Source organism: Furipterus horrens, unplaced genomic scaffold (genome assembly GCF_987537825.1).
Source record: "Furipterus horrens unplaced genomic scaffold, mFurHor1.1.pri manual_scaffold_1, whole genome shotgun sequence".
NCBI classification, from domain to species: domain Eukaryota; kingdom Metazoa; phylum Chordata; class Mammalia; order Chiroptera; family Furipteridae; genus Furipterus; species Furipterus horrens.
In genome coordinates this window covers 92,219,353-92,232,268 of record NW_028327171.1, presented here as the reverse complement: position 1 = coordinate 92,232,268, position 12,916 = coordinate 92,219,353, and the positions used below count along the sequence as shown (strand labels likewise).

Genomic DNA, 12,916 nt, shown 5'->3' with positions numbered 1-12,916 from the left:
GAACAAATTTTAGTTTTCAGGCATTTTTACATTTTTTAACTTTTCTGAAGCATACTTTTAAAATTTAAACCAAAAACCAAAATAATGGTAAGTATAATTTGAAAAAAGATGTTAACTGGGCTAGGAAAGCTTTTAATCTTCTTGTTATTTGAAAATGCTATTGGAAATGCTAACACACTACCTCATTTCCCTCTACTTGTTAAATCATCCAGTCCACATTATGTAATGAAATCATGGTTGTTTCTTATATAAAAAACTAATTTCAAATCAAACAATGTGCTTGCTTCAGAATATGACGTAGTTAACATAAACTGCACTTTATAAAAAATGATTCTGATTAATCAGAGATGTTATTCTTAAATAATTGCTTACTTTAAAAGTTGTAGGCAATTCTTCATCTTCCGTAGGATCCATGTCAAACCAATGATCACCAGTATCTCCTATTTCCTGTAAGCTTTTATGAAATTCTAGCAGTCCTCCATTATATCTGCAAGGCATTTTAAATAAGGTTAGTTTCAATGTGACTCTGTAACTAATTACAAATAAGACAAGAAACCTGTTTGTGAATATGTGTGTGTGTGTGAGAGAGAGAGATAAGTAGGGTAGTGATAACCTCTGGCAAGCTATAGAAATACAAATACTAGGACTCTCACCTGTGGTAGATTGGGATGAAATACAGGTGGAAAGGGAGACAATAGATTATGCAGTAGCTCAAGCTTGAACTGTATGGGGGCCATGGAAATTAAAGGGATTGTAGAGCTGGATGACTTTTGTTTACTGTCTTGGAAGCCTTGAAGAGACAGAATGACAGGCACAGGTCAGCCAACTATTGACTCAGGACACACTGAAAGACAGAGGCCTGTATGGCAGCATTTAAAGAGATTCTCATCTTCTGTACCCATAAAGATAATCTGTGTTAAAAATCAGGCCCAGACTTAGTCACAAGGTGCAACAAGCCGTAAAAGATGAAATGCATAACCTTGACAGGACTACTACTATCAACTCAGGATAAAAGGCCTCAATGGTAACATAAAGAATCCTTACCAACCCTAAACATAAGGACAAACTATCATGGAAATGAGGCCCAGTATTTAATGATAAGGGTAGAACAACAGCAAAAACCAAAAGCACAGCTTCAAGAGAACCGTTATGTGAAAATCAGGGCTCTGAAAGGAAACAAGTAGATTCTGAGATCTGGAATGGGTACATTTACGTGAATATGCTTAGAAACAATGAGTCCCCAAATTCTCCTAAACCCTCCGGCTGGCAAAGACCTCTTCCTTGCTAAATGAAAGCAGATTCCCTTTACTTAGGGACCATACAAAAATATCATCTGAGGTACATGATTCAAAAGATGATGCCTTCCTTCTCAAGAACCTTCCTATCTTTACTCATTGCTTATAGACTAATACATTTAGGATCAGGGGAAAGCAAAGTCCAAATGGGGAAAAGTTTATTCATCGTAAGAATTGCAGAACTTGACTAGTACATACTGGCAGGAACATGTGTGGGAGTGAATCTTAAGAGTGCTGAACCAGTGGACAAATATACAGCTGGATAGGAAATGCATATTAACATGGGACAACTTCCACAATTCAAGATTTACTTTTCTAACAAGGACACCTGAAGCCAGTCCTAACATCTTGCTAAGAAAGTTATTTGAAGTCTGGATATAACAATGGCTTATAGTAACTGAGGTAGAAATACTGGAAATTTCTTGGCAGAGTATTAAAGACAAACTCAGGGAGGTGAGGATGTTAGAAAGAACTCAGTACATAAGACCACAGAAACCCACCTCTAGAAAGTGTGCCCTAGAAAGACCAAGATGACACTCCATCCATGATACAAATAAGAAACACAGAGTGAGAAGAGCGGCTCAGTGGTGGTTGTTCTCTACAGGTCAGGGATGAAAGTAAATGATGCCGTATGACTAGGCTTTCTAGTGTCAATGATCTGGAAAATAGATTCTCTCCAATGCCCGTTAGTAAAGAGAATAAAAAGTAGTGCACATATCTGAAGGAAAGGCAGCAGTACACATTCTTTGTCTTATCTCAGAGCTATGTTAAGTCTAAAGGGATTTTGAACATTGTGACATTCTGCAGAACATCACACTGTTTACTAATATTATTGATGATATCATACTAGTGAACAGGAAGTGGGAAATCTTCTGGATACCTTAGTAAAACACAAGCATGCCAAAAGACAGAAGGTAAATCAAAGAATCTGGGAACTACCAGATAGTGATGCTTTTAGGGATCCCATGGCTGGGCCAAGCAGTAATCCTTCATAAGGGTATGCACAAGTTGTTGGCAGCCGTCCGTCTCGAGAGACGATGGTGTAGCTTCTTAAGAATCTATCTGCACCGCCAAGAATGGTTGTGCAGTCCGACTCGGGAGTGACACGGTATCTGTCTCCTCCCGTGTTGAACTGACATCTTGCGATGACGCTGGAGTGTCCTCTCCAGTGAAGCTGAAGCTACAGAGCCTGGGCAGGGTGATATGGAGGGTCTGCTGTTGCCCATGCAGCAGACCCCCCCTCTCTTCGCAGCTGAAGGGTCCAAGGGAAAGACGGAGTCAATACAGCTTGGCTTCAGGTGCGCCGCAGGAGTTGCCGGTGTTGACTACAACGTCAAACCGCCTTAGGGACTCCGGCTCCGGATTTTCTGTCGGGGTTTACTCCCTTAGCCTTTCCCCTGAAGAGGTATGCCGCAAGGCAGCGGAGGTTTTTTGGAGTCAGAGTTTTCCTTCTAATTCACCCTTCAGATCTCCGCCCAACAGTACATGATTATGTTGCATAACTGATATTCTCAATTATATGAGAACAGGATCTATTTTGTAAATAATTATATCCCCAATTCTAGGACAGTCTCTAGAATATGATAAATGCTTACCAAAAAAAAAAAAAAAAAAAGAATGAATGATGTTACAAATGGCTAAGGATCTTCTTCTAGGAAGTGAACAGACTGCTAGTCCATATAGTTTCCCTGTATAAGTTCACTAAATATATTATACCCAACACTTCCAAAACTCAGCATTTGGACTCTTTCAATGCTTTGTAAGTTCATTTATACCTGAAACACCTATTCCAAGTGATGGTAATACTAGTAACTACAACCATCATTTATTTATTAGGAATAGCATTTTTGTGTCCTGGGCACTATGTTAATCACCTTTAACATCCTTATGAGGTGGCACTACTACTAGTTCTATTTTACAAACTGGAAAAAAGGCTTAGCAACATTAAGTTTACTGGGATCAAAGATTAGGTAGGTGGCAGAAAATGTATTTGAACCCAGGTCTGTCAGACTCCAAAGCCTCTGTTCCAATGTCTCTGCTATACTACCTCCTACTGTCATGATCTGTTAAGTTTGATACTTAATATTCTCAAGTACATTAAAGAAATTATTTTCTATAAGAACAGATGAAGAAAAATAATCAGCACAGCACAAATGTCATTATCCCTGGCATACTGTGGAAACTTTATTCCCATTTCACAATGAAGAATGTTGACAGGGAAGATTTCCCCTTCATTGAAGTCCTTACCTCTTCTGAACACATCGAAGCAAACCACGTCCAAAATACACTAAAGACATAAAGTTTTCACAAATTTCATTTTCTTGGACCACCATTTTCATCACCAGAAATTTATTCTCAGCTTCTATATAATCCTGCAGGAACATAAAACTAGGTTTGGCTGATACAAAGGCATTTTTCTTCTTTTACAATAGACAAGTATTTCCCAAAGTAGAGGAGCTAGGGAATGATGATGCAGTTAATACCAATCCAGTCTTTTGATCATATATATTCATATGACTAATCCTAGCACCTCTGTATGTAATCACACAGATAATGTACTTAATGCTTAAAATATTTATTTACAAAATAACTTAAGATATTCTTTGACCAAAATTTCAAAGTGAACATTAAAACAACAACAATAATTTTTGCTTCTAAAACTGACAATTACTAGCTAAAATAAGGGCTTTTCTAATGATTATGAGAGTACAAGTCTTTACAATTCTTCCTAATTTTTCTTTCTAATCGGAGCACAAATCTTCCTAATTTTTCAAATAGCAAGTAGAGAGTATAGATTTCTGAAGACAAAAAGTAAATGAAACATCAATGTTGCACAAAAAAATATGAGAAATCATTTAAAACCATACAAAGAGAATATTAGATTCAAAAGGACCCTTAGAAATCTCCTAGTTAAATCCCAGATTTTAACCTTTTGCACTTTACTTCATTAAATAAAGAATTTGAAGTAAAACTGGTATTTTACGAAAGAGATAAGATTAGAACCAGAGACTAAGCTATACTAGAAAGATGCTATACTTTGAAAGATGCTAGACAATTCCCTGCTTTACACAAATGGTATTTAAATAATAAATAAAATAACTAAAGTTCTAAGCTAAAATTATGTTTCCCCTATCAATATTTTTTGGTTTCAAAAATAGTCTCTAGCATAATTATTCTACATTATAAATATATAAAAGAAAAGTCACTGAATGGTTTCAATTTTTATAAGATTTCAAAAATCAACATTTTAACTTGTTAAAATTAGGTCAGTATATGTAAAAAGATTTATAATGAGCAAATAACAAATGCTACATACCTTTTTCTTTCCTCTTTCAGTGAGTGCTACTCCATACAAAAACAGTAATGTCAAATAATAACTAATATTAATCTGATGTGCCTATAAAGATAAAATATATTTTAATTCATTATTTAAACTAAGCTACTTCTAACTTGAACAAAATTAATTAAATATCCTAGGTCAATTTAATAATTACTAAAATAGTAAAACTATCATTATGTTATCAATCATCTAATAATAACTATAGAGAATGAATTTTAGGTGTATTTGATAATTTGACCCAGAAGAAAAGGATAGTCAATAATCCTGGGGAAAAAAAAATAAAAAAAGAGAATTTGATTAAAGAAAAGTGAAAGCAAATGCCATCGAGATTTGTTATATTAAACCTTCCAAAAAATCCTCTCACTCTCTCTATCATTTATAATATTTCAGGTATCTACCATCAAGCTTAAAAAAAATTCAATGATCTCTTAAATCAGTCTTTTATTGTCCATGTATGCATTGTTATAATAGTATAAACATTAAGCTTATAACTTCTTCAGTGAAAATTAAAACATAAGGTTATTTCCTTCATTGAAAAATGATTTATGCCAAATTATGAGAGACTGAGAAGAGACTGGTGAATAGGGAAAGAGAGGAAAGCAACGGTGCATGTGACTAAAAGGGAGTAGCGTAAGAGATTTTTGTAGTGATGTGATAGTTCTTTTAACCTTCACTGCAGTATGTTACACAAACACTCATAATAAAATGGTACAGAACTACACACACCGTGCATAGAGTTAGCACAGCTGCCTGACACTGCTATCCTCAGAAAGTCCTTGCTTGCAAGATCCACTGGCTTCTGGTGTCTGGGAACTGGATTCACCAAGTGTTTCTCTGCTCTCTGACTGACAAGGGTGGCTCACTGTTCCTGAATTGTTTGCACAAACAATGTGGTTTATGCTGAAAACCTGGGAGTTTCTTCTGAGAGTCTGGAATTTTTATACATGCTAAGCAGAGGGTTAGCCTACATGACCAACCTCCAATAAAAAACTTGGGCCCCAAGTCTACTAGGCTTCTCTGGGCAGAAACATCATACACATTCACATGTCATTAGACTTTTGTTGATCTTCTTTTGAATCCATCTAGAACTCCTTTAGGGTGGTGTACACTACCTTCAAGAATCCTAGTCCTGAGAGTCCTAAATAAAGAGAGACTTTTGACATGCTTGTATGTCATTATAATATGGAATTTGGTGTCTTACTCTATATCGTGTGTTGCCTGGATACTCCTTTCTTGAAGATAACTCTAAGTCATCCTCTACATGGGTGTAAAACTTAGTTTACTTTACTGATCCAAGTTATTCAAAGAACTGATTCTTCCTTTTACCATGATGTACTATTGGTTCTAATTTTTGATGCAAGATTTATTTTTCTCATATTTTTCTATTTATTTCTAAAGTATCATTTGACCTTGAACATGTAATTATATCTTATCGATTTTATCTCACATAATTACTCAATAACAGGTAACAGTAGTACCAATTTTTACAAATACAGAAATATCAGAAGAAAGAGGAGCTGATTAATAATTAGGGGGAAAGGAAGGGCTCTCCATTTCTAATTGAGAAAGCTCATTTTTACTAGCTCAAGTTTCTCTTTAAGATGAACAGCTTTATGGCAGGGAAGGGAACTAGAATAGGCTCATTAATGCAATGCAGTCATAAGAAAGAGCAAGACAAAAGAAGGAAATCAATTTATGTGTACCATTCTCTTGAGGTAAATGAGGACAATAGAAATTGACCTACACCTTAAACTGAGCATGTATCAGCCATTCTCATTGAAAACGTTGTCCAAGCCCATTATTTCAAACTTTCAAAAATAAAACACTTACGGTATAATTAGTAGCTTGAATATTCCTAAGTGCTGCTTCCACTTGTGTTATGAAGAAACACAAAGTCAAAGCAGGAACAACTTCCTCCCCATTCTGGCTGTTAGCTGCAACTTCTCTCTATGCAAAATTATTCAGTTGAAAATGTCTTTGAGTTAGAAAAAATATCTACACATTTTTATTACGCAAATAATACATGTTCATTGTTGAAAATTTGGAGTATAGATATAAAGATGGTTTAAAAAAAAAATCCACACTACCCAGATACAACTGGTTTTTATACTTGTTTGTTTGTTAGTAGTCTGGCAAATCTTTGTTAACTATTTCCTCAAAAAACTAAAAAGCATTCCTACATCTGCCGAGCGGTTGGCAACATCCACTCTTACTTCAAAGAAGGTGGTAATCCCACTTCATTCTCAGCATAACTAAAATCTTCCTTCCCACTCTGAACCAGTGGTAAACAGGAAGCGGGCTTTAATACCAACACTAGGGCAAGCCATCTTATGCTGCAATCTGATTGGAACCAAGCTAATACATGATTTATTATGTACTACAGTTTGATATTTACATGGATGAAATGAAGGGAAGGACTATGTCTTATATTTGGGTCTACTCCCCAATGCCTTGTGCCCACAAGTGCTTGGCTTAAATTACATTACCTGTTTAATGATGTATCATCTGTGTGGCAAGTTTAACTTATACTTTCTTAACTCGGTTTCCAGTATATAATACTCTCCATTTTTTCTCCTAGCTAACTAGATGCTTTATTTCATTCTCCCTACCACACAGTTTAATGAACTTCTCCATCAACACATTTCCTGGATAAAGTAAACCACTGTCATGTTTTTAAAGTGTCTACATGCAGTTTCCAAATTTTTATTTTCATCTCAGAACTATCACCAGAACTTCAGACTTATATATTCACCCACTTACTCAAGAATATCTCTTGAATTTGAAAAGGCATATAAAACATAACACTGAAGTTCCACCTCTGCCAAACAGTCTAGATTGTTTCAGATCAATCCTCTCAATGACAACAACTAGAAAAGCCAGAAGAGGGGTCCTGGTAAATACCTCATTCTTTTGGTTGGGACTCTGAAGAGATATTCCCTAAAGTGTCTGTTTTGATTCTAATGGGAAACTGACCCTAACACATGGATTTGAATGCACGTACTGTATTTTTCGCTCCATAAGACGCACTTTTTTCCCCCAAAAGTGGGGGGAAATGTCTATGCGTCTTATGGAACAAATATTGCATCACAGACCGTGATGTGTATTACCTGACCTGTCAGCAGTGGCAACAGCTCTTAGAAGAGGAAACAGTGGGCCCATGTGAAACCCCTTGGGACACTTAAGTGTCCCACTTTATTGCTGAATCTCAGGGCATCTGGTCAATTGCCATCTGCCTCTGCCCATCACCTGAGACCTGGGAGAGTGCAGAGAGCTGCCTGACACTACCAGCTACAACCAATGATCTGTCGAATCAGCTAAGGCTAATAACGGGTATGAGGCACAGTGCCAACTGCCAATTGTCTTTGACACTGGGTGGGGTCTGTCAGTAGAACTGCCTCCAATCACTAATCACTGTGTCTTAAACCGTGTCAATCATGAGAGGCAGATGGCTGGAGCTGAAGTAACACGTTCTCAGCTGGCTACTGACTTGGTTAGATGCTACAGCTGTCTCATCTACCTCCATACTGTTTCCACTGCACATCACATTTTTGTTTGAGGAGGCCAGCAGCAACTGAGTGAGCAGCCATAAATGCTGAGGTTTGTAGTATATAAAGGGAGTTATGGGGGTTCACTATTCTAGTGGTAACATAGGCACTGAGGGAATTATGGGCTATCACTAGCTGTAACAGGCACTGGGGAGTCTACCAGAACCTCTAACTAGGATAGTGATACTCTCAGTGACTGTTACAACTAGTGATACCTCTTAACTTCCTCAATGCCTGTTATTAAAGCCCCCATAAATTCTGACACTAGCAATGATGAATTCTTGGGGTTCCCAGAAAACTAGAAGAGTACTTGAACCTTAAAGTCTCGCCTCATTTGTTAATGACAGTGATGATGGTTCTTAGTACCATTGTTGACTGCTGTTCACTTTACATGGTTAGTACACCAGTAGGTTCAGAATATTTTTTTTCTTGTTTTCCTCCTCTTATGGTCAGGTGCGTCTTATAGTGCAAAACTACAGTAGTTTATTTAGGAAGTGCAGAAAACAATGGTTGGGGAGCAGAGGGGTGACACAGGGAAGGGAAAGCAGGCTTTCGAGTAATGGGTGTGTTATTAAAGCAATGACCCATGGTGGACAACTGGGGTTAATACAACAGGGAAAAACTGAGAAACAATAAAAATATAAAACTCAGTATGACCCAATTCAAGGGGAAAGGGAACTAGGATATTTATGTAACAACCCCCAAGGCTTATTAACTGAGTGCTTTCTGGGGTGAAGGGGGAGTATTAATTCCTTGAAACTTCTGAATTGCCATGACAGTACAGCTTTCTGCAGTTTCAGAGAAAATAAGGCCTGAGTCATACAGGTGTAGATATTGAAAACTAGAAATTGTCCAGAACATACTGAAATAACAGAAGTCAAAAGGTAAGGATGGACAGGGCCTGACAGTATCTACTACGAAGGGTAAACCATAAATAAAGAAGGTAAACCTTCTTCCCAGAACAAAAGTAAAGCTTAAAATCATCTCAATCCAGCTGAATAAACTGATTTTCCAGAAGAGCACAAATAAACATTACTAAGAAATATTTTGTCCAGTTTTTCTAGTTCTTCTGAAAGGAAGATTGCTCTAAACTAACCCAGGCAGCCACTGCAAATAGCATAATTCTGTATTATCCTTTAGATGACTATGGAATTTGTGTTAATGTTTTCATGTTCACATTCATGATTTGCTTATTTTTGCCTTCTTTCTTTTTCTTTGAACATTCTTATCAGGCATTTATCAATTTTACTGCTCTTTTCAAAAACAAGTTTTGGCTTTACTGACCTTCCCTGTTACATGTTTTATTCTATTTTTTAGTTGTAGCTAATTTTAACACGTCTTTCTTTAGACTTCGTTTGTAATTTGCTGCTCTTCCATTAACCTCTTGAACTTTATATTTAAATGACTGGTATTCAACCTTGCTTCTTTTTCTAATATATGCATTTCAAGCTATAGATATTCCTTTAAGCACAGCTTTTACCTAATAACACAGTTTTGATATATGCTCTTTATTCAGTTCAAAAATGTATCTACACATAATTTTCATTGTGATTTCTTCTTTGACCCACAGGCTACCTGCATTAGAGGTATCTATTTTAACTTAGAAACAATGGTTTTATAGATCATCTTTCTGTTATTGATTTCTAAATTGATTCTACAATAATTAGAGAACATGCTCTGTATGTTTTCATTCTTTGAAATTTATTTAGACTTGCTTTGTGCCCTAGTATATGGTCAATTCTTGTAAATGTTCTGTGTGCACTTAAAAAGAATGTATACCCTGCCACCTTTAGGTGAAGTGTATACACACATACAAACACACACATACATGTCAGTTACATCAAGTTTGCTACAGCTCTACTAATTTTGTATCCATGTTCTATCAGTTATTCAAAGAGCTATGTTAAATTCTCCCTCTAGGATTGTTGATTTATCAATTTCCCCTTTAGCATTATCAATTTTTGTCAACTTATCATATATAAAAGTTCTATATGTATTTGGGTCTACTTTTGGAATTTCTCTTCTATTTTCTAGACTTGTCTGTAGAGTCAAGAGCAAGTAACACAGTTTTTAGTTATTAGAGCTCCATAGTAAGTTTTAATATCTAAGTGGACAAATTATAAGCCCTTCTCCTCTACACTTCTCTTTCATAATTTTCTTGGCTATTCTTCCTTTTATTTTCCACCTGAACTTTAGAATTAGCTTTTAGTAATAACAAAAAATTCTTTTCTCACTTTTATTGAATTATATATTTGTAAATTTCTATTTCAGAAAAGATTGACAGCATTATCATACTTTATCTTCCTACATGTACTGTTTTCCATTCAGGTCTTCTTTTCTTATAGAGATTTTAGTTTATAGTTTTAATAGAGTATTGATTTCTAAACTTAATGTGAAGAAAAGCAGTGTGTGTGGGTACCTGCTTGCTAAAATGCACATTCCCAGACCTACCCCCAATGATTCTGATCCTTTAGGACTAGTATGGGGTTCAGATAGTCTCATTTAGGTAGCTTAGGAGAAACTTTTGAGAAAGACTAGTTTATAATCTTATGTATTCCTTAGGTATTTTTTGTTGTTGTTGCTATAAGTACTTTTCTTTCATTTTTACCTTTAATTGACTATTGTTTGCATGTATAAAGAATACTAGTTTCTGTTCTTATAACTGTTTTGGGTGATTTCAAAAAGATAAGAGGAAACTAGTGGAATTATTCCATCAAGTTCAAACAAGAATTCATACTGTGGTAAATTATCTCAGTTAAGGTTATAAGTGTATATAAATTCTTTGGATATTTTCAGAGTTTGACTTTTTAAAATCATATTAGTATTAATTTGTTTCATGGTTATAATTAATAATTTTTTTTCCACAGAAAAGGCAAAGGTAGCCTTTTCAAAATACATATGGTATTTTGCTCCCTTCCCCCCAATTAACTGCTACAAAGAATAGATAACTTTTTTTAACTTAGGAAAACTCCATTAATTTAAAAAATGGTACCCATCTTATTTGTAAAGTTTCATAAATTATTATCCAGAGAAACTATTATTTGCAAGATAGAAATCTATAATATATTCTCTAGAATATTTATTTCACTCATGAATCTAAAAGTTTTAGACATTATTTTTATTTTTCATTTTTGAAAAATTTGTCAACATTTTTAAAATTAGGAAAACTGAATGCAGTCCCCTATCTCAGACTGCCATGTTACAGGTTATGGATAGAACTGGAATAAATACTAGACCTTATTGTCAGCAGCTTACAAACTACTAACCAACATTCCTACCATCATCCTTGAAAGGTTAGCACCAGCTAACTCTATTCAATTAATAAGGAATCTATAATCGAGGCTCACACTGAGCCCTTCACAAGCAGTAAGATGGAGATTTCAAGACCTTAGCTGCACTCCTGTGGTTAAAAAAAAGAAAAAGAAAAAAGAAAAGTTACTAATAAAAAAATAAGACATATATATTGATATCTGCCCTACTTCCTGCTAATATTTGGTCTTTGACCCTGGTTCCTGACACAGAACTCCTAAAACCTTTAGAATTTCCTGTGTGATAGAAGTGTCTTTTGTTTTAATGAAGTGACTCTTGGGCTCCTGGAATCAGTCACCAGAAAGATGAAGACAAGATTAGAAGTTTGGAACTTCAGCCCCATCCACATTTCCAGAGATGAGAGAGGGACTAGAATTTGAATTAATAATTGATCATGCCTACATGATGAAGCATCCATAAAAATCCTAAAAGTAAGTGGTTTGGAGAGCTTCCAGTTTAGTGAACATGTCCACATGCCAGGAGGGTGGTATACACCAACTCCCCTGGGACAGAAGTTCCTACACTCAGGACCCTTCCAGACCTTGACCTGGCTGTTCTCTGTATCCTTTATCATATACTATATTATTAATAAAATGGTAAATACAAGTGTTTCCCGAGTTCTGTGGGCTGTTCTAGCAAATCACTGCAACCAAGAGGGAGTTGTTCAAAGTTCAATGTATAGCCAGATGATCAGAAGTCCTGGGGACAACCTAGGACTGGCAAATGACTTCTGAAGTGGGGGCAGCCTTGTGGTACTAGGTCCTTAATTTGTGAGATCTGATGCTAACTCCAGGTAGATAGTATCAAAATTGAATTGACTGAAGAACACCCAGCTAACCTTGGAGAACTTATCAGTGTGGGAATATACCCACACACCATGTGTCAGAACTATGAGTGTAGTAGCAGTACTTACAGAAAGCTATACTTCTGCCTCAAAGAAAAAATTATGATCTTACCTGCATACTTTGGAAGGAAAAATCTTTTTGTAAAAACTTCTTAATGTGAGGGACCACACCTTTTGGTAGATCATTAACTGCACTCAATAACTTCTTCACCTCTAATAGTAGGTTAACAGGAACAAGATCAGCAGGTGTGGCCTTTTCCTGTTTGTCCTAGAAGACATTATTAAAAATTTATACAATTATATTTGGCTAATACTAACACCAGCCAAAGTATTTAAAAAAATGCACAAAGTGCCCCTACAAACTATATGTAGAGCACTGTGACAGACTATAGAAAATCCAAATAAGATTAAGACATTCTTCCTGCTATCAAGGAACTTACAACATTGTAGGAAGTTTAAGACCAAAACTCAAGAAGCTTTAATATAGGGAGTGTCATAAATTCATCTGAAAGTTATAAACAAAGCAGAAATTCAAAGATTGGAATAATTACAACTTTTTTGTTATAGGGTGGTGGGATAGGAA

At 35.7% G+C, this 12,916-nt stretch overlaps 1 protein-coding gene across 1 annotated transcript in view; it reads right to left on the bottom strand.

Annotated features, from left to right (window-relative positions):
- DZIP3 (DAZ interacting zinc finger protein 3) overlaps positions 1-12,916 on the bottom strand; it is a 113,528-nt gene that overhangs the window by 83,484 nt on the left and 17,128 nt on the right. Inside the window, 5 exon segments of the mRNA XM_090276379.1 lie at positions 373-487; positions 3,543-3,667; positions 4,612-4,692; positions 6,466-6,582; positions 12,446-12,601. Of these exon segments, the coding sequence (XP_090132505.1) occupies positions 373-487; positions 3,543-3,667; positions 4,612-4,692; positions 6,466-6,582; positions 12,446-12,601 (594 nt within the window).